This window comes from Salvelinus namaycush, chromosome 5, assembly GCF_016432855.1.
Source record: "Salvelinus namaycush isolate Seneca chromosome 5, SaNama_1.0, whole genome shotgun sequence".
NCBI lineage: Eukaryota > Metazoa > Chordata > Actinopteri > Salmoniformes > Salmonidae > Salvelinus > Salvelinus namaycush.
In genome coordinates this window covers 66541684-66564578 of record NC_052311.1, presented here as the reverse complement: position 1 = coordinate 66564578, position 22895 = coordinate 66541684, and the positions used below count along the sequence as shown (strand labels likewise).

General features: G+C 43.5%; 1 protein-coding gene across 2 annotated transcripts; it reads left to right on the top strand.

Annotated features, from left to right (window-relative positions):
- The first annotated feature begins 1757 nt into the window (after positions 1-1757).
- On the top strand, positions 1758-5567 carry LOC120048776 (gastrula zinc finger protein XlCGF57.1-like). Of its 2 annotated transcripts, none has more exons than XM_038994985.1 (3): positions 1758-2030; positions 2392-2902; positions 3319-5567. In XM_038994985.1, the coding sequence occupies exons 2-3, from the start codon at positions 2446-2448 to the stop codon at positions 4740-4742; spliced, it is 1881 nt and encodes a 626-aa protein (XP_038850913.1). In that variant the 5' UTR covers positions 1758-2030; positions 2392-2445; the 3' UTR covers positions 4743-5567. The 2 variants fall into 2 exon arrangements, with proteins under 2 accessions (XP_038850913.1, XP_038850912.1); XM_038994984.1 differs by having other exon boundaries at positions 1758-2058.
- The last annotated feature ends 17328 nt before the right edge of the window (positions 5568-22895 follow it).

The following is a 22895-nucleotide window of genomic DNA, read 5'->3' as shown; positions in this document are numbered from 1 at the left end:
GACAGTGATGGTCTCTTCCAATTAGATTAGGGTTCCTATGCTATTTTCTCCATTCCAGCCATTACAATGAGCCCGTCCTCCAATTGCTCCTCCCACCAGCCTCTGCTGTAGTTTAGATATTGGTTACAATAAGCGTCATCTTGCTAATTCAATGGACACATTTCATCTTTGACAACACTATTACAGTAAGTACTGCTTTGATAAAGCTATAAAATGAGAAGGGCGCAACTGATACCAAAAGATACACCAAAAGTATGTGGACACCCCTTCAAATTTGTGGATTTGACTATTTCAGCCACACCCGTTGCTGACAGGTGTATAAATATCGAGCACACAGCCATGCAATCTCCATAGACAAACATTGGTAGTACAATGGCCTGTACTGAAGAGCTCAGTGACTTTCAAAGTGGAACCATCATATGTCACCTTTCCAACAAGTCAGTTCGTCAAATTCCTGTCCTGCTAGAGTTGCCCCGGTCAACTAAGTGCTGTTATTGTGAAGTGGAAACGTCTAGGAGCAACAACTGCTCAGCCGCAAAGTGGTAGGCCACACAAGCTCACAGAACGGGACTGCTGAGTGCTGAAGCACGTAGTGCGTAAAAATCGCCTATCCTCGGTTGCAACACTCATTACCGAGTTCCAAACTGCCTCTGGAAGCAACCTCCGCACAATAACTGTTTGTCGGGAGCTTCATGAAATGGGTTTCCATGGCCTAACAGTCGCACACAAGCCTAAGATCACAATGTCAATGCCAAGCGTCGGCTGGAGTGGTGTAAAGCTCGCCGCCATTGGACTCTGAAGCAGTGGATATGCGTTCACTGGAGTGATGAATCACGCTGGCAGTCCGATCAACAAAACTGGTTTTGGCGGATGCCAAGAGAACGCTACCTGCCCGAATGCATAGTGCCAACTTTAACGTTTGGTGGAGGAGGAATAATGGCCTAGGGCTGTTTTTCATGGTTTGTGCTAGGCCCTCTAGTTCCAGTGAAGGGAAAGCTTAATGCTACTGCATATAATGACATTCTAGACGATTGTGTGCTTCCAACTTCGTGGCAACAGTTTGGGGAAGGCCCTCTCCTTTTTTAGCATGACAATGCCCCCGTGCACAAAGCGAGGTCCAAACAGAAATGATTTGTCGAGATCGGTGTGGAAGAACTTGACTTGCCTGCACAGAGCCCTGACCTCAACTCCATTGAAGACCTTTGGGATGAATTGGAACGCCAACTGCGAGCCAGGCCTAATCGCCCAACATCAGTGCCCGATGTTAAAATATCTGGCTCATTGTTCTATCTATGATTATAGTGTCTGTGACAGCATGGGCAGCGACATTGCGGTAATCTCCATTTTGAGGTGGTCAATTTTCTTCTTCACAATTGGCTGATCCCTCCTGATGGCCTGGTTAGACATGACTGCAACAGGGTCTCCAGGAGTGATCAGCCAATGAAGTTGTAAGTCCCACCCAGTTGGCTACATTAAAATGGTGGAATCCCTCAATTGTGCTGGCCATGCTAATTCGGCCTGTTCGCCACTAGAGGCCTCTATCGTTCTCTATGGCAGATACTTTTTGGCGAGAATGAATGTGGCGAGAATGAATCAGTCGCTTCATCTTTGCACATGACCCAGGGACCTTTGCCTGATTGGTCAGGTTTCATGACATTAACAATCCAGGAAATGCAGCGTCTTTCCGGTTAAAGATGGTGGATAAATAAAGATGTCCCACTCAGGCCGTTGATCATTGAAATAAAATGGTCCGTTCCGGTCTGCTTAACGTGGTGGCTCTCCAATGCATTAGCAGTTTGGTCTGGTCTGCTTGGTTCATTGTAGATGAACCAGAACAATTAGGGAGTGGGATGTCTCGCTTCCTCGTCCGTCTCTGTTTCAGATGACAACAATCAGAAATAAGGTGGCTAGCAAAGCTATTTTCCAAACTTTGCTAGCTTGCTTTTTTTTTTTTTATCCGTGAGCATTTATACGAGAAACACAACTTTTTCCTCTCGTGGTTGTCTTCATAATCAAGATAGCTACATTTGGTGGGTGACAATCTTACAAAGTAGCAAGGTAACGTTAGCTAACAGACACGTTAGGCTATCTTGCTACAACTATGCAAGCGTATAAAGGTTAACGACGGCGTAAAAATATAGCTAGTTAGGTTGTAACCAAAACGTACACTGCATGCTAGTAGGATGTCCATATGACCGAGGTAATGATGATAATGCGGTGTAATGAAGGGCTATGAAGTAGTAGGCTATTGAGCGTGTTACTGAACCAGACTTCAGCATAGCTAATGCAGAATTGGGGTTTCTTACTTTTTACATGTTGGATGGGTTATTATGATACCTGGTAACTCTCTGTAAGGGTAATGTTCAATCAAACCTGGTCTTTTCTCCACAGAATGTAAGGTAATGTGAAGGTGTTGACCTTAGCAGAGACACACTAGTCAACAGGATGAAGAACAAATCTGTGAAAAAGCAACACAAAATCAAGAGGTCTAAACACCATCGAGACCCAATCAAAACAGAGTGTGAAACACAGTCAGATGATGTTAACTGCAAAAGAGAAGAACCAGACATTAGCCAAGCTCCCTCTCCCAACACTAAAGGGGTTACTTCCAACTCCATCCAAATTAAAGAGGAACCAGCTGACTTTGAAGTACAGAGTCATTGCTTCGATTCTAGAGCACTCCACAAGGATTCTGGAACCGTCATAACCAAGACTGAAACAGATTCTGTTTACATTAGCCAAGGAACAGTAGAGATAAAAGCGGAGTATGATTCTGATTCTGAAATACACAAGGTGGTGGTTAAGAGAGAAACTCAAGTGTGTTTCATGAAGGAGGAGAATGTGGGTGAAGAAGACACAGATGAGGACCCCGAAGACAGGAGGGATACTGACAGCAACAGAGGTATGCAACACACCCATCTTTAAAATCTGTGCAATCTTAAAATTTGCTTGAATATTTGATATTGACTGACTAGGCTAAATGGCTATTTGATATCGACTTTGAATTTAAGATTCATCATGAAAATATAGGACTACTCTCGTTTACTTTTGAAATTATATTCTTTCTTATTTTAGTTTTCATACCCCTCTTCTGTAAATCAAATCAAATTTTATTCGTCACCTACACAGTTTACAGCAGGTATAAAAGGTGCAGTGAAATGCTTATGCGCTAGCGCCCTCAACTATGCAGTACATCATTCAATAGCAATAATAACAATAAAAAGAGTCAGGTCAAAAATACTCCTCTTATTATAACCATCTAGTATTCTCCCTTTGTCTTTTTCTACCCCTGCTTCTCCCACTCTTCCTCTCCCTCAGTCTCTTCTCCTCAGTTCTTTCCTTGCACATACTGCACCATCTCCTTCACCGACCATTCCTTCCTGGAGAAGCACATCAAGTGGAACCACCAGAAGGAGTATCTGGCCATGTTGAGAAACAGTTTTACAAAGAGCAGTGGAACAGAGACAGTCCCAACACACAGCTGCCTCCACTGTAGCCTCATGTTCCAAACCCCACGGCTGCTTAGCATCCACACCCGCCAGATCCACCCTTCAGCCACTCCCCGGAAACCTGCCCGTCCCCACAGGGTTTCGGTGAAACTCTACACCTGCCCACAGTGTGCCCGCAGATTCAGATACCTGGGCAGTCTGCAAAACCACTGTGAGCTTTCACACAAAATGGCTGTGATCAGCACCAATGGACACCTCAGTTGTGCCGATTGTGGGAAGAGCTTCAAGAATTGTTGGGGACTGGGACCTCACCAGTGTCACAAACCAGAGGGCACTGAACCTCAGGACATTAAGCCTGTGGTTTGTCTGGATGTCGGCTTCCATTGCTCAGAGTGTGGCAAGATCCTCTGTAGTCCTCAGAGCCTGAACATTCACATGCGAATTCACACCGGAGAGAAGCCTTATGCCTGCAAGGAGTGTGGCAAAAGATTTGCTGAGAGCGGCAGTTTACGCAAACACCTGCTGATACACTCTGGAGTCAAGGCATTCAAATGCCAGGAATGCGGGAAGGATTTTGCCCGTATGAAGGGTCTCAGGAGTCACATGACCACTCATTCTGGCAAAAAGCAGTACTCCTGCTCCCACTGTGACCGGCAGTTTGGATACAAGTCTAGTCTGACCATTCACCTACGCTCTCACACGGGGGAGAAACCCTTTCACTGCACAGAGTGTGGTAAAGACTTCTCTATCAAGAGAAACCTGAGGCTTCACCTAAAGATCCACAACAATGAGAAAGGCCACCAGTGTGGGGAGTGCGGCCTGAAGGTGATAGACATTGGGGCGTTGAAGACACACATGCGCTCACACACCGGCGAGAGGCCTTACCACTGCACAGTGTGCAGCAAGCAGTTCATTCGACTGGAACATCTGAAGAACCACCAGCGCACTCACACAGGTGAGAGACCATACGTCTGTTCTGAGTGCAGCAAGAGCTTTGCTCAATCTGGAGATCTCACAAAACACATACGCACCCACACTGGAGAGAAGCCGTATGAATGTTCTGTCTGCCACGGCTGCTATACCTCTTCAGGGGATCTGGGCAAACACATGAGGATCCACAATGGCTCACGGCCCTTTCCCTGCCAGCAGTGTGACAAGAGCTTCCGCTTGGTCGGCCACCTTAAAACTCACATGAGGACCCACACTGGGGAGAGACCGTACTCCTGCCCTCGCTGCCTCCGGACCTTCGCTCGCACCCACCACCTCTCTGTTCATGTGGCTCAGTGTCGCTGATTGATGATAATGATTTGCCTGCCTGTGTCGCGCCTTTCTCAAACTCATTGCATTATGCTTTATGGGGGTAACTCACCCTTTTCACTACTCCCAATGTGTAGCCCTTACCTGGGGGATCAGCCATATTTCACCAGAACACTGAGTTGGTAGGGGGTATTTGGCTGACTATTACAGTGGACAAACAAGATGATGTAGGAAGCATCAATTCAAAGGTCCAAGAGCTCCAGACATTGACACTCCACTAGATACAGCAAGATGTTGGGCAGAGTTTTTAGTTTGCAAGCAGTTTCGGATTTGTTTTCTGGACATTTAAGGGATAGTTCACTACAAAATACAAATGTATGTACTTTCCCAATTACCATGGCTTTAGGTGTAGATGATTCATCAAAACGTCAAGATGTGATTATAGAGCAATAAAGTGACTTAAATGTAAGGTAGACGTCTATCATGTCAGTTACTATTTTGAGTGAATTATCTCTGTTTTGTACTATATCTAAAGTCTTGACACTATTTTACTGAATGTATGATGACAATTGTTTTCTGATGAAGGTGAGCAGATTGGGTCTCTGCAGTACATACAAGAAACAAATACTCTTTATACAGCCTATGTACTGAATCTATAACCTACTTTAACTGATAGTGTTGTCTTGGTGTGTGATAAATAGTGTTATAACTGATTAATTACATTGTATTTATTCTAAATGATTAGGCAACTGTTATTATAAGAATGTGTCAATGACTTGATATCTACTAAGTCATAACATTAACTAATAAATATGAACAACAATGTTAAGGCTGTTTAACCAAACCTTGCACAATGCAATAAATTATTTAAAAAAAAAAATGGTATATTGATATATTATTTTATTAGGTAGATGTGTTTTGTTTTGAAGCTTACCATTTCTGTACAATGTAAGCCTAATAGATGCTAGGAATTAATATAGCACGTACAGTGCCTTCAGAAAGTATTCATACCCCTTGACTTATTCCACATGTTGTGTTAAGGCCTGAATTCAAAATTGATTAAAAAAATTAAAAATTAAAAAAATCTCACCCATGTACACACAATACCCCATAGCGACAAAGTGAAATATGATTTTAGAACTTTTTGAAAATGAAATACAGGAATATCTAATTTACATAAGTATTCACACCCCTGAGTCAGTATTACAACCGTGAGTCTTTCTGGGTAAGTCTCTAATAGCTTTCCACACCTGTGATTGTGCAACAGTTGCCTCAGCTCTGTCAAATTGGTTGTTAGTCATTGCTAAACAACCATAGATTTAAGTGAAAGATCTGTATATAATGACGAGATGCTCATGTCTCAGCCCGAAGTAGTTTCCCAAAGGCGGGAAGGTAGCTTAAGCCCATAGAAATGCATTGGGCTTATTTTGGACAGATTTTGGTGAGAGTGAACCCTCTCGCTTCGCCTCTTCCTTTCTGCTGATATACACTGAGTATACCAAACATTAGGAACATCTTCCTAATATTGAGTTGCACCCCCTTTTGCCCTCAGAACAGCCTCAATTCGTCAGGGCATGGACTCTACAAGGTGTCGAAAGCATTCCACAGGGATACTGGCCTATGTTGATTCCAATGCTTCCCACAGTTGTGTCAAGTAGGCTTGATGTCCTTTGGGTGGTGGACCATTATTGATACATACAGGAAACTGATGAGCGGGAAAATCCCAGCAGCGTTGTAGTTGTTGACACAAACCGGTGCGCCTGGCACCTAGTACCATACCTCAATCAAAGGCACTAAGCTACAGTGGGGTAAAAAAGTATTTAGTCAGCCACCAATTGTGCAAGTTCTCCCACTTAAAAAGATGAGAGGGGCCTGTAATTTTCATCATAGGTACACTTCAACTATGACAGACAAAATGAGAAAAAAAATACAGAAAATCACATTGTAGGATTTTTAATGAATTTATTTGCAAATTATGGTGGAAAATAAGTATTTGGTCACCTACAAACAAGCAAGATTTCTGGCTCTCACAGACCTGTAACTTCTTCTTTAAGAGGCTCCTCTGTCCTCCACTCGTTACCTGTATTAATGGCACCTGTTTGAACTTGTTATCAGTATAAAAGACACCTGTCCACAACCTCAAACAGTCACACTCCAAACTCCACTATGGCCAAGACCAAAGAGCTGTCAAAGGACACCAGAAACAAAATTGTAGACCTGCACCAGGCTGGGAAGACTGAATCTGCAATAGGTAAGCAGCTTGGTTTGAAGAAATCAACTGTGGGAGCAATTATTAGGAAATGGAAGACATACAAGACCACTGATAATCTCCCTCGATCTGGGGCTCCACGCAAGATCTCACCCCGTGGGGTCAAAATGATCACAAGTACGGTGAGCAAAAATCCCAGAACCACACGGGGGGACCTAGTGAATGACCTGCAGAGAGCTGGGACCAAAGTAACAAAGCCTACCATCAGTAACACACTACGCCGCCAGGGACTCAAATCCTGCAGTGCCAGACGTGTCCCCCTGCTTAAGCCAGTACATGTCCAGGCCCGTCTGAAGTTTGCTAAAGAGCATTTGGATGATCCAGAAGAAGATTGGGAGAATGTCATATGGTCAGATGAAACCAAAATATAACTTTTTGGTAAAAACTCAACTCGTCGTGTTTGGAGGACAAAGAATGCTGAGTTGCATCCAAAGAACACCATACCTACTGTGAAGCATGGGGGTGGAAACATCATGCTTTGGGGCTGTTTTTCTGCAAAGGGACCAGGACGACTGATCCGTGTAAAGGACAGAATGAATGGGGCCATGTATCGTGAGATTTTGAGTGAAAACCTCCTTCCATCAGCAAGGGCATTGAAGATGAAACGTGGCTGGGTCTTTCAGCATGACAATGATCCCAAACACACCGCCCGGGCAACGAAGGAGTGGCTTCGTAAGAAGCATTTCAAGGTCCTGGAGTGGCCTAGCCAGTCTCCAGATCTCAACCCCATAGAAAATCTTTGGAGGGAGTTGAAAGTCCGTGTTGCCCAGCAACAGCCCCAAAACATCACTGCTCTAGAGGAGATCTGCATGGAGGAATGGGCCAAAATACCAGCAACAGTGTGTGAAAACCTTGTGAAGACTTACAGAAAACGTTTGACCTCTGTCATTGCCAACAAAGGGTATATAACAAAGTATTGAGATAAACTTTTGTTATTGACCAAATACTTATTTTCCACCATAATTTGCAAATAAATTCATAAAAAATCCTACAATGTGATTTTCTGGATTTTTTTTCTCATTTTGTCTGTCATAGTTGAAGTGTACCTATGATGAAAATTACAGGCCTCTCATCTTTTTAAGTGGGAGAACTTTCACAATTGGTGGCTGACTAAATACTTTTTTGCCCCACTGTATTTGCTGCTGTGCATTCTTGAAATCACTTGCATCGTTTGAACTTGTGTTAAATCCACTCCTCAGGTCATTGAGGACCACAAACACTTTTGTCCCTAATAGTATTCTAAAGTAAGCCAGCCAGTCACTACCTGGGAACCTTACTCACACATTTATTTACAGCCTGAATATGCATCACTTGGACTAGGGTCCCAAACAAGCTTGTCTGGGTCAATTCAAAGGGAATTGCTCTATTATTTTTACGTCTGTGATTACCACTCGGGCACAGATAACAAAGATGCATTTAGAGCTAAATAATATTGAGTGTACCTTTGTTTAAAGCTGGAATCAATAAGTTTTAAACCTTGTCCATTTTTCATTTAGCCGCGTTATGTCTGTGCAGAGGGGCCGGGAGATAAATGGGCTGGATCTTCTAATTCCCCTGTTGTCGTTATCATAATTGTTGAACAACCACGGTTTTTAAAGATCGGGCGTTAGGGGAGGCAGGCCACACAAAGAAAGTTAATAGATTTAGAAAATTGAGATGGATTGTGCAGCAGACATATTTAGAATGTTCCATTGGTTTGGCAGGAAGATGGACAAATATGATCAGGGGTTGTGGTGGTGGGGGATAAAACAGAGCACACAGGGCAGCAGCAGAGAATGCATCCTGCCTCACAGATAAAGGTGTTAGTGTGAAGATATGTTGAGTGTGTGTCTCTGTTATGGTTAGTACTGTAATGGCCAGATGTGTCGTAGTTTGAAGTCCAGAACTGCCTTAATGCAGATGAGTTCACCCGTAAATTGTCACTGAAGGGTCCTAATTGACAAGCAGTTCCTTTCTCGGGGCAGCAGGGGGAAACCGCTAGCTGTCGATGGATGATTCAGCCAGGGAATACGGGAGGAAATCTTTCCGTCTCTGAGTTAGGGGCAGGCAGGAGGAAGAGCTTGAGTGCTGTTAAATGGCACAAGCTAGAGACGGCAGTTAACAGACTTAGCACATTGTTTTAGATAAGCACAGAATGTCCGAATCAGAAGGTCTCTATTCCATTTGATAATGTATTATTTTATCTATAGTGTTGAGCAGCGTTACATGTATTATTTTATCTATAGTGTTGAGCAGTGTTACATGTATTCTTGTATCTATAATGTTGAGCAGTGTTACATGTATTCTTGTATCTATAGTGTTAAGCAGTGTTACATGTATTATTTTATCTATAGTGTTGAGCAGTGTTACATGTATTATTTTATCTATAGTGTTGATCAGTGTTACATGTATTATTTTATCTATAGTGTTGAGCAGTGTTACATGTATTATTTTATCTATAGTGTTGAGCAGTGTTACATGTATTATTTTATCTATAGTGTTGAGCAGTGTTACATGTATTCTTGTATCTATAGTGTTGATCAGTGTTACATGTATTCTTGTATCTATAATGTTGAGCAGTGTTACATGTATTCTTGTATCTATAATGTTGAGCAGTGTTACATGTATTCTTGTATCTATAATGTTGAGCAGTGTTAAATGTATTATTGTATCTATAGTGTTGATCAGTGTTACATGTATTCTTGTATCTATAATGTTGATCAGTGTTACATGTATTCTTCTATAGTGTTGATCAGTGTTACATGTATTTTTGTATCTATAATGTTGATCAGTGTTACATGTATTTTTGTATCTATAATGTTGATCAGTGTTACATGTATTTTTGTATCTATAATGTTGATCAGTGTTACATGTATTTTTGTATCTATAATGTTGATCAGTGTTACATGCCACAAGTGGAATACACCCCTTTTATTTAGCACAGTTTTTTTCCATCTAAAACTGCTTTTAGAACCTGTAGAGAGAGACAACACAGCCAATGCTTTTGTGTTTCCTATTTTGGAACCAGTCATTGTGTCCAATGACAAACATCTCTCCTACATTCTGTCCTATTTTCTATAATATTCACATAATTATGGCATGATGCATCTCTTCCCTCCCTTCAATAATGTATTTTTTTCTCTATGGCTCTTATTTTCCATCCATTATCTTTCCCCAGCCTCAGATACATTGTATTTATGGTGCTCCAGTATACTCTATGAATGTCTGACTCTGCAATGACATTATATCTCATCAGTACCATATAGATGGTAGTATTGCGGATACTACTGCAAATCATCAACAAATCGAAACATGAAACCAAACATTTATTTAGCCTTCGACATCCCAAAGACAAACGGCAAAAGCGTTTTCAATCTGTCCCCTGACAGACAGTTGGTAGTCCTTTAGGTTGCAGTCTAAAAATTGAATTATCTCATATTGGATCCTATAAAAGTCCAGTTGGGGGGATTTTCTTTCTGTGATGTAATTTGAGGTATCCAATTTTCCTCGTATTTACTGTCTATATTTTTGTCAATTTGGCAGAGGAACACATTGTACGTGTTGGTGCTTCGATGTCACCGGTGTCGTCTTGGTACGGTGGTTTTGGCTCTCGTCGGCCCTTGAGGTCAGTGTGTGGGAAGAGAAGGTGGCTCTATGGGGGCTTTGGAGCCGCTCTCGGCCCGTCCCTTTGGGCTCCACCAGGTCCGCATCCACTCCTCTCATTCATGAAGGGGTCAAAATACGGGTCAAAACATCCCGTTAGACTCTGGAGAGACGCGCTGGTGTGTAGGCGTAGATGAAACTGGGTATTTTGGGGGAGCTTTGGTATAGGCTGCAGCTGGTAATAGTTATTTCGCCTCACTCTCTCACAAGTCCAAAGACGCCTAAAACTATTGGTTTACACGAAAAAACAACTCTATTGTTTGGTAAAGAGTACAATGAGGAGGCTGGTGAGCAACCTGGGTATGTAAGTGGGGTCGCGACCCAAAGTGAGCCACTGATATGTTATTGGTGGATCGCGACATGTCAGAGTAAAATATATATACACTGCTCAAAAAAATAAAGGGAACACTTAAACAACACAATGTAACTCCAAGTCAATCACACTTCTGTGAAATCAAACTGTCCACTTAGGAAGCAACACTGATTGACAATAAATTTCACATGCTGTTGTGCAAATGGAATAGACAAAAGGTGGAAATTATAGGCAATTAGTAAGACACCCCCAAAAAAGGAATGGTTCTGCAGGTGGTGACCACAGACCACTTCTCAGTTCCTATGCTTCCTGGCTGATGTTTTGGTCACTTTTGAATGCTGGCGGTGCTCTCACTCTAGTGGTAGCATGAGACGGAGTCTACAACCCACACAAGTGGCTCAGGTAGTGCAGCTCATCCAGGATGGCACATCAATGCGAGCTGTGGCAAAAAGGTTTGCTGTGTCTGTCAGCGTAGTGTCCAGAGCATGGAGGCGCTACCAGGAGACAGGCCAGTACATCAGGAGACGTGGAGGAGGCCGTAGGAGGGCAACAACCCAGCAGCAGGACCGCTACCTCCGCCTTTGTGCAAGGAGTAGCACTGCCAAAGCCCTGCAAAATGACCTCCAGCAGGCCACAAATGTGCATGTGTCAGCATATGGTCTCACAAGGGGTCTGAGGATCTCATCTCGGTATCTAATGGCAGTCAGGCTTCCTCTGGCGAGCACATGGAGGGCTGTGCGGCCCCACAAAGAAATGCCACCCCACACCATGACTGACCCACCGCCAAACCGGTCATGCTTTAGGATGTTGCAGGCAGCAGAACGTTCTCCACGGCGTCTCCAGACTCTGTCACGTCTGTCACATGTGCTCATGTGCTCAGTGTGAACCTGCTTTCATCTGTGAAGAGCACAGGGCGCCAGTGGCGAATTTGCCAATATTGGTGTTCTCTGGCAAATGCCAAACGTCCTGCACGGTGTTGGGCTGTAAGCACAACCCCCACCTGTGGACGTCGGGCCCTCATACCACCCTCATGGAGTCTGTTTCTGACCGTTTGAGCAGACACATGCACATTTGTGGCCTGCTGGAGGTCATTTTGCAGGGCTCTGGCAGTGCACCTCCTTGCACAAAGGCGGAGGTAGCGGTCCTGCTGCTGGGTTGTTGCCCTCCTACGGCCTCCTCCACGTCTCCTGATGTACTGACCTGTCTCCTGGTAGCGCCTCCATGCTCTGGACACTACGCTGACAGACACAGCAAACCTTTTTGCCACAGCTCGCATTGATGTGCCATCCTGGATGAACTGCACTACCTGAGCCACTTGTGTGGGTTGTAGACTCCGTCTCATGCTACCACTAGAGTGAAAGCACCGCCAGCATTCAAAAGTGACCAAAACATCAGCCAGGAAGCATAGGAACTGAGAAGTGGTCTGTGGTCACCACCTGCAGAACCATTCCTTTTTTGGGGGTGTCTTACTAATTGCCTATAATTTCCACCTTTTGTCTATTCCATTTGCACAACAGCATGTGAAATTTATTGTCAATCAGTGTTGCTTCCTAAGTGGACAGTTTGATTTCACAGAAGTGTGATTGACTTGGAGTTACATTGTGTTGTTTAAGTGTTCCCTTTATTTTTTTGAGCAGTGTATATAGCCTATATATTTTTACATTTATTAGGAACTCCCTCTGGGCTCTCAACTTAGTTAGAATAGTAGAATACACAAGGTGCAATTTTGAAATGTGGTTGTGCATCAGCAGTTTTTGTCTTGTTATGTCAATCACTGACAGTCACTCAATTAGTCATGTCAGCGAACCATTTTTAGATTGGTAAATTAATCTAGCCAGTTTATCTAAACTTGAAGTAATCAAGGCTGAATACCAACCGGGCATGGAGGGCACACAGACCCACAATGCTGTTTACTTTCTGCATCTACGTCATATCGCTGAGTCTACCTTTAAAACTGAAAATATTTCACTCCATCACATGGCAAAATGAGTAGAATTGCTGAAAATTGTTATAAAATTGCAAAAAAGGGCATGTTTTCATGAGCTTGGGCCCATAGAAAACACTGAATTTCTCATTTAGGTCCCACCCAACAAACTGGAAAAATTCCCAGAACATTAGCTAAGATTCCCATTAAGTTCAAGTTATGGTTTTATCTGATGTTAGGATGATAACAAAATGTTTTCGTTTTTTTTAATTATCCAAAACATTATTATGGGAACTTTTAAAGAACAGATGAAATGTGTTCTGGGAACATTCTGGTGACATCAGGTTAATGTTTTTTGCACCCTAAAAGAATCAACCACACAACTGGACAGTTTTTGTATTTTAGAACATATATTTTGTGATATCCCCATAATGTTCTCACCAGACTGTTTCTATAGACCTAATGAAACATTCTAGGAACCTTTTAAAGAACAGATTAAATGTGTTCTAGGAATATATTTGCAACTTCAGGTGAATGTTTTATACAAACATTCTATAATCATCAGCACGACTGGACAGTTTTTGTGTTATGAGAACATTTGCCACGACCTAATGAATGTTCTGGGAACTTTCACAGAAACAGTTTTGGTTTGCTGGGCAGGCTGAAAAAATATAACAACCCCTGTCCTAGACAATTGCTCTGGCATGTAGGCCTATAGATAGGGCCTGTGTTTTGAAGATCTGACCTAGAAAAGCTCAGGGCCTTCGTTATATAGCCTATATGGTTCCAGAGGTTTTCCTAGTCAGGACATGTAGTGTATGTAGTGAGGACTTCCAGGGCTATCGCTAGCAGAAACTGCTAACCACTTTCTCTTTGCTTGACTAGGGGCTTGTCCAGGTGTACCATCCAGCTAGCATCTGTCGCGGCCGCTGCTGTCGTGGCTCTCTGACCGCGGCCTCCCTCCTCCTCCATCCCCATGTAACCTTTTGCTCACTCTGTCTGTGTAGGGAGGGATAGAAATGTGGATGGCGAGAGAGACTGACAGTGTGCGCTCCCCTGCTCAGTAAATATGAACTGCACCCAGCAGACAGACTCATTCATCACAGGGGAAAGGGAGAGAGGGAGGAGGGGGACAGAGAGGGGCAGAATGGAGGGTAGAGGAAAGGAGCAAGGAGGAGAGGAAAGGAGCGAGCAACAGAGAAGTGACCACCGTATAGCCAAAGAAGAAGGGAGAAAGAGGGAGAGGGGCAATTGGAGGAGGCAGATGGGGAGAGGACGAGAGGATTGAGGGATAAATAGAGGATAGTGGATGTATTTGGGGCAGCATGGGAAACAGGAAGACTGATGAAATGTAGAGGGACAGAAAATGGATTCTATATTGTTTGAGCTCTTACAAGTGTAATTCCTGACAATGTGTAGATCCTGGTGTTATTCTAACCCTCAAGACAGACAGGCTTCGGATCTCAATTTTAGAGACTTGTTGAACCTCAGACCTTGACCTTCAATCACTTCATTTCTTAAAGGGAAGTGTCTTGTAAGGGATTTCCGCATCAACCAAACAAAACATATATTTACTGCGTTGTGGTTATTTTCCCTCCATGCTTTTTACACTATTAACCCTAGTTTGGATGCCATTAGTTCCTCTCTCACCCCAAACCTCCCCCTCTCTGCCTTTCCTTCCATCTCTCCTTCCTCCACAAAGAAAGACAGGAGAGAGGGAAGATGGCGTGTGGCAGATGCCATATTTCGACTTTCTGTCAGTGTGATTAATATTGACACGGTGTGTTTCTTACCAGAGGGTTGTTGACTGTGTATGTTGTTTTGATTTCATTATTCTGTGCTCAGGCAGTTTTTCTTAGAGATCATACAATAACAGATGTGGGGTCTGAAATAGAGACACAGATATCGGGATGGGTTGAGTGCACTGGTCATATCACTAGTAGAGACATCGGTCATCAGTCCTCCTATCTGGGACATGTCTTACCCCCTCAGGGTGGGCTAAGCAGAGGCCTTATCAACTGTGACCCCCCCCCCCCCCCATGTATGTCTATGTGTATGTCTATGCCTGTGTTCATATTTCTAAAGAACTTCCCCTCTGGACTCGAGAGGGATTTAGGCTAATCATTAATTTCAGTGTGAACAGTTGAGAAGGAGGAAGAATCAAATCAATATCTAAATGTTGAATGCTGAGGAGAATAAATGAAGTAATGTGACAGAAAGGGAAAGGCTGAGAGACAGGAGAGAGAAAGAGGACGGGAAGGAAACAATGAGAAACAAAGATAAACTTTTACGAATAAACAAATAAAAGGCGAAACCGGGAAGAGAGTGCTAGATACGCTAGAGGCGGACGGGGGGGAAACAGTTGTCGCTGGAGACTTGTATTGACTTTTCCCCCTCCTCAATCGCACGTGACTGGAGCCTGTGTGGGGGCTGAGAGAGAGAGACTGAAGGAGAAATGAGAAAATAAATTACTCTGGAAAGATATGACGATAGGCTACACGCGGCTTTAAATTTGAAAGGGAATTCGCGACACACTCGACCAATTTGTCACTGCGCTCTTTACCTTTTTTCAATTTTATTTTTTTGTACTTTTCCCCCTATTATTTTCGTCGCTTCAACACCCCGATGCCCCTAATTTACCCCACTTTTCCCGTCTATCCAATTCTTCTTCACCCCATCCTGTTCCATCCATTCTCTTTACAAATTTCCCACATTGTTTTTGTCTTGGTTAGGCTACTATTCGCATATCATTTGCCTAAAATTGTATCTGTTTGTATTTTTCTTTTTTGCATTAGCCTATTATGTATTATTAATAATAAGCTACCTGCCTACATTTAACCGATGATCAACCCATTTCATGATGCTACTCTCCGTGTGGGATCATGCTACTTACCCCATAGGCTACCCAAAACGAGTGTCTTTATTTGTGTCCGTTTATAATTTATGACAAATCCATAAATCTATCAACCTAAACTACTTGTCTTTCAATAGGTCTGCCTTCATCTGTAACTACACCCAAGGATCTGTGCCCACTCTCCCTCCTTCTCCTCCTCCTCCTCCCCAAACATATCAAAATCTAAGAGAGAGGTGGGAAATGAGATGCATCGGGGGGGAAAAGAATGAGGGGAACCAACAGTAAAGGATGGTTGGGAAAATGGGTGGAAGAATGAAATGGAAAAGAGAAAAGCAAGAAAACGCAGACTTAAAGTATACCCCCCTCTTTTATTTAATTTAGACGCCAGGCGAAAATCGATCCTGCCATTCGATACGCAATCCGAATCAAGGCGAATTAAGCGGGCGGAAATTAACTCTGAAAATATTTTTGATGGAGTGGCTTGTAGTCTCTCGGCCAAATGGACTGCAAAGTGGAACAAATGACAGGGGCCTAGTGGTGGAGACAGCGCCGCTCCATCTTCCATTAGGCCGTAATGGGATAGGTCCAGCCCCCTAGCTCGACTCGGCTGCATTAATCAAAACAGCCGCTATATGAAGATTTATGGTTCTCTCCTCGTCTCCGCTCCACTCCAGCGCCGCCGAAGCCAAAGCCAGTTCTCGGTGTGTGTGTGTTTGAAGAAAGGAGGGGGTGATCTCTCTCTCTCTCTCTCTCTCTCTCCACATACCTTGCATATACACTAACAGACTCGTGTGTCTCGCTATGTGCACATGCATCTTTATTCCAGGACTGTGTAATCGTATCTTGTCATTTTTGTCTACATGCATGTCATAGGACCTGTTTCTTCGATTGGTGCCTCTTATGGAGCTAGGTGATAGTTTATACTTCATGTAATACAGGGTAACAGGATGCTTTGGTTCTGGGTTTCTACAGACTACATTCATAGTGTTAATATATACTGTATGTCTGTGACGCTGAAAGGCATTTGCCTTCTTTCAATCTGTTTTTCTTTTATTACTGTTTATGACTGAACTGACAGTTTTTTTCCGAACCACAAACTTTTCATGAACAATTAAATCCTTAGGATATCACTGGCCAACAGACTTTACTCTCAGGCTTTCAAAAGTGAGACTTTAATGATAGCTCAGCCTAGTGGCTGTACTGAACCATCCCTCCAGGTGGTTGATCTGTGGCCAAGTGAGAGATAGAGAGGAAGGGCCACTGCTGTGCTGAAGCAGAGGGGCAGGGGGAGACAATCTGACTGACTAGCATTATGTCCTGGGAACAAGCCAAAAAACGTAAGCCCACTTTTGATGAAATTAGACTGATCGGCCCACCGCTGAGAGACCCTGTTTGAATGTGTGTGTGGTTGAAACCGGGAGCAGGACTGGAGGTCTCCCAATGGATGACCTCATGCCGTTGTCCCTTACTTCCCAATCTCTCTCTCTCTCTCTCTCTCTCTCTCTCTCTCTCTCTCTCTCTCTCTCTCTCTCTCTCTCTCTCTCACACTCTCACTCTCTCTCACACACACACACACACACACACACACACACACACACACACACACACACACACACACACACACACACACACACAGTGACTTCTCTCCTTAACGCCTAACTTTTCCCAGCTCTCTCCTCTTCTCTTCCCCCTACCTCTTTACTTCCTGTATCTTCTCCGTTTTCCTTTCTCTTTGGTACCCATTATTTCTACCTGTCCCGTCTCTTTCCCCTCTATATACCTCCCTATCTTTTTCCACTTTAGCCTATTCCCTTCGACCCCCGTCCCCTGTCCCTAGCTCTCCCATGCGGATAACCAAACCAACATGGAGACATCTCTATATCCATCTATCTATCTCTCCTTTCCTTTTGCCCTCCCTCTTTTCCCTTTTCTTTCACTGGCGCGTGGAGGGGAAGCTTGCTGCCAGTTTCAGTCTGCCAAAGGGTTTATTTAAATTAGAAACGCTTCAATCTCCTCCTCCCCCTCTTTCTCTCTCTCTTTATCTCATTCTCTTTCTCTCTCTCCCCTTCTTTCTCTCTCCCCCATCTTCCTGTTGAAGCCTCCAGAGTTCAGTCAACACTGGGCAACTTTGTTTGTAGATGGAAGGGAAAGAGTGGAGGACGGACGGGGAGGAAGGAAGTGAGGAAATGAAGGGGGGAAAGTAGAGGTGGGAGAGAGGGAGTTAGAGAGAGGTCAGGGGAGACCTGCTAGTCAGTGTTCGTTAGTTCCTCCCTCCTCTCATGGCTCATTCCGCTCCGATTAGGCCCTTTAAAACGTCCCCTTCACTTGACTCTGTCTGTAGGCTACCACTCTGCCTCCTAGACATCCTAGTATAGCACCCCTACCTTGTAGGCTACTGCCCTGCTTCCTAGACATCCTATCAGAGCACCGCTACCCTGTAGGCTACTGCTCTGCCCACTAGACATCCTGTCAGAGCACCGCTACCCTGTAGGCTACTGCTCTGCCCACTAGACATCCTGTCAGAGCACCACTACCCTGTAGGCTACTGCTCTGCCCACTAGACATCCTGTCAGAGCACCGCTACCCTGTAGGCTACTGCTCTGCCCACTAGACATCCTGTCAGAGCACCCCTACCTTGTTCTCTTTTCCTCTCACTCTTTTTGTTTCTGTCGACTCTCTTCATATTTTCTTCTGTTCTCTTTTGGCCTCCCTATCTGTCTGCAATCTCCCTGTTTCACAAGCTTGTTCTCTTACTATGTCTCTAATTCCTCCCGCTCTCTCTCTATCTCTTTATCTCTGGTCCGTCTATCTGTCCATCATTTGACTCTGGTGAGTGAGATGCATGGCATGGGTCAGTCAAGGCACCTAATCATCCCTGTAAATAATGACCCTGCCTTTTAAACCCTTCTTTCCCTCTCTCCCCCTCCTCCCCCTCTCCTCACCCCCACCACTCTTTGCCTATTAACGCACAATTATGTGAACGGGCCTCTTGGCCGTTGTCGACACCGACGTAAAGGAAATGAGGTGTGGAGAACATAGAGGCAAGTCTCTAATGGCTGACTGACATCAGACAAGCTCATAGATCATAGGATTATTAATAACACTGTTAACCGGCCCAGTCAGGACCACCATCATCAACACAGACAAGAGTCTTAATGCACACTCTGATAATCTCTCATTCCCAGCACACAGCTCTATGGCCTTTCATGTAGGCTCTTGGAGGTGGCACCCATTTCATTTGACTCATTGAGATGATGCCTCTATAGATGTAGGATCTTAATTTGATCACCCTGTTGCAGGACATTTAAAACTTGTAATTTATTTGAGGTTCAAAAAGGCTTCTGAAGTTTGTAAATTTCACTTAGAAATTTCAGACTTGATTTTCCCTTATGAAAAATATGTCAAATGTCCATTAATTCTAATCCACATAATAATTCACATTTCCTGTTGGTGCAGGATTATTTTCCTGCAGTAGCAAACTGGCTCAAATTAAGATCCTACATCTGTAGCTCACTGGTGTTGGTATAGAGATGCTGATTGGGTTATGATGATTACAACGGTGTTGATTGGGTTATCATTCTGCAGTGCGATGAGATATTCCCTGTGACTTGTAGATAATGGGCAGGGAAATGTGGCCTTTAAGGCAGTGAGGGCCCATCTAGGGAGGGGAGATTGAAAGGCAGCAGGGAATGAATGACCTGTCCATTTAACCAGCCGGGCTCAGAGAGATGGCAGGGGAGTGGGGCGTCCCTGGAGAGCAAGGTCTGGGGAAATCACACTCACACTTCCACCAAACAACTGGATCCTATAGGACTGAGCTGAGGGAGCTATAAACAGGCCAAGTTGATCCATTCTCCATCCACTATCATGGTTTGTTTCTATACTGTAAAAGAGAATCACATTTGTGTTGTATGATTGAATGTGTGTGAATAATTTGAAATCACAGTCTAAAGCCAGTGACTCACAGTCAATGCTTCCTAGGCTTCTAATAAGGGACCGACAACAACTGACATAAATTAGTATACTTTATTCACCTCATGTTTAATCATAGTGTGTTATTTCTCCATTGGTCTGTCCAGAAGTCTCAGAGAGCCCTTAGGTGGTGTAGACTATTTACAATTCTAAAGGGGAAAAAATTATAATATGGCTGATGGTCCCAGTCCATTGCCCTGTAGTGCTGAAGGTTGGAAACTGAACACAGCTATCATCGCTGTCCATGGTTCTGAAATGTTAACATTAGGTATTCTGCAGGTGACAAAGTCACCACAGATCTCTTAGGAGATGGTTGGCCAACAGTAGTGTTGCTAATGCCAGCTCATTGATCCTTCAAGTGATTATACTAATGAAATGCCTTCTATGAACTAGCATTGCATTAGAACATATATTAATTTATCCACCATTAGGTCTTAGGTCTGATGCCAAACTAATACAGAGTTAGAGCTTTCCTCTTTGTCTGGAATATAGGTTACCTTCAGCACATCACCCAGACCTTGACCACTGTGACCTTTGACTCATTCCACTGACCCGTAAAACAACGGAAGTGGCAATTGTATCTACAATTGTCGATGCATCATGTTTGATTATCTTTACAGATCCAATGAGAGGGAGGAATGGGACTCTACTGCACCACAGACAAAGTCAGTACTTTCATATCAAAGGTGCTCTATACTCTATACCCAATAATAGACCTACTGATGTTTGAAATGATTTGTTTGGCTTTGGGAGATAAATAGTGTTCTGTTGGCCTGTCTTTGTTTATTGTGCCCTTTTGATAGAATATTTAGCAATAGGCAATTTAATTGGTATTTGTGAAGAGGCTGTACTAAAGTACATTATGACTCTATCCTCATTAGGCATGAAATAATTAAATAATATTGCTAAAGAATAATATTTTATCTCTAGCTGCCTTATTTTGATGGATGTCTGTTTATGATTCGTTCCGCCAAGAAATTCCTACAACATTTCTTTCCTGATAATATATCAATTTATCAGCCGAGATTTCTATGTTAATTTCACCCCTCCCCCTAAAAGAAAGCGTCTTACTCCTAAACGATCTCGAACTAATTAAGCAAGCGTTAATTACAAATTCGAGAGAGTATAAACGTAGAGAATTGTTGTGGAAACGTTGAAGTTAATCAAGCTTTCAAATTATTGATAACATCCTTAGAACAGTGATCGATCGGTAAGACATTAAGTGATAAAATAAAGCAGGGATTGTGATGTGTGTGTGTTCTTAGGAAAGCATAGCATCTGTCTCTAGATGTAACTCTCTAACAGCAAAAGTCCATAAGGCTTGTTTTCAATCCGTATGTTATAGTACGTTATAATGTACTTACTTACAATGGCCAAATGTCATCACTAATGTTGTACTAGCTAAACCCCCTTTACATAAAAAAACACAAGCTGTGAGCTCATATGTAGTTAGTTATCTGTGTATCGATACTCAATTGATGTGTGCTGATGCCAATGCTTCCTCTCTTTGCACGCGTTATACAGAACATCATGTTTTCACATGTTTACATGTTTTGTCCCCTGTGTGTCTATTTACGTCTGTGTCAATGCCTGTGTGACATGTACTTACAAGGCGCTTCATCATTCCGCCAGCTATAGGAGCAATTCACCCATAAAGTGAGCCTTTCGCCCATAAATAATATTCAAGTCGCTGTATTGTTAAGTGAAAAGTTGACTGGTGTTTGATTTTTTCTTATTATTTTTTTTCCTTCTTCTTTTCCGCGGCGACCTCGGGTTAGGACTCATACATCACGGGATGACAGGTATAGAAAGGCCCTAAATTAGCAACTAAATCGAATATTGATCAGCTATGTGCGGCCCTGCGAGTCGCGGCTGCTTGCCGTTTTTTTACAGGGAAAGAGAGAGAGCGAGAGATAGAGAAGGAAGGAGGGAGGGATGGGGGTGAGAGGTGCCACTGTGTGGGTCTCTCACTCTCTCTCCCCCCTTCTCTCTCTCCTTATCATTCTCTCTGTTTGAGTTTGAGTGCTTGTGAGAGTGTCTTGTGTTTTATATTGCTTTGCAATAAGAGCCAATGACACCGTCTTTATCTTCATCCGATTGAGCTTTTTCGTCTGTGCGTATCATTTTCTGTACCCTTCCGACTAAATATATGCAAAACGATTGATGTATACGCCTCCGTATTAACTCTCCCCATTCTCTTTGGTTGAAGTGTTGTTAAATTGGCGTGCCGTTATTAATGATACAATGATGACAAACGTAGACTCCCATTAAGATCATTGTTAGCTGCTGAGACATTATAGCCTACCCCCTTCCCTTATTACATCTGTCTTCAGAGGGAGAGAAAAAACGTTCCATCTATCCATACATCCATACATCCACCCATCCATCAATCAACAATAGCCATATGCAAAATCCTCTCCCACTAATTTTGTTTATTTTAGTTTCAGCCCATGCTCCTGAAGTTTAAATAAAGTATCTCATTACCCATTTGACTATTGGCCTGCGCTGTTAATAGATAATTTGCTCGATGGCGGTGCCCCCTCCCCGTGTTAGAATGAGAGAGAAGTCGACGGCGCACACTGTTTGATGAAACGATCAAGGGCTTTCTCCCGGGAAACGTTGTTTGTCCGGGGCGGTGATGAACCAAACCCAAGGCCGGGGAGTGGGTGGTCAAGGTTACGCCGGGTCACTGAGATTAGTCCCGGCGAAGTCTTTAACAAAGGTCCGGAGCGTCAGGCCCGCTGAGTCCAGATCAAAGTATCGGGTCTAGGACAAGCGGGGCGTAAAACAGGGATGAGCTGCGGATTACAACGGGCTAATTGGAAATGAGTCTGTAAGTCCATTAAAAGAGGTGGTTCAAACATTCTGCTTCTCGTTTAGGCCTCTGTCGTCCCACTACTCCCTCATAGGCCAAAGCGAAACTGTTGGATACAGTTCTCATATAGTCATAGACCTAGGCCTATGGGATTCAAAATGTGCAGCCTACAATATCCTATTCATATTAGGCATATAGCCAATGTTGCTATATATAAGTTTCATTGAACGCTGAATGACCGTGCGCTTTGCTATGGTCAGGCGTTAGCTATTTCAGCACCATGGACAGCAGTCAAGTCAGCACCTCGCTTTTGGTCAGCGCCAGATCGAGTTCACGTTGCAGATTCCTTAAATACCCAAGACTGCATCACTTTTTGAACTTTGTAGGCAGTTCTTGTCAT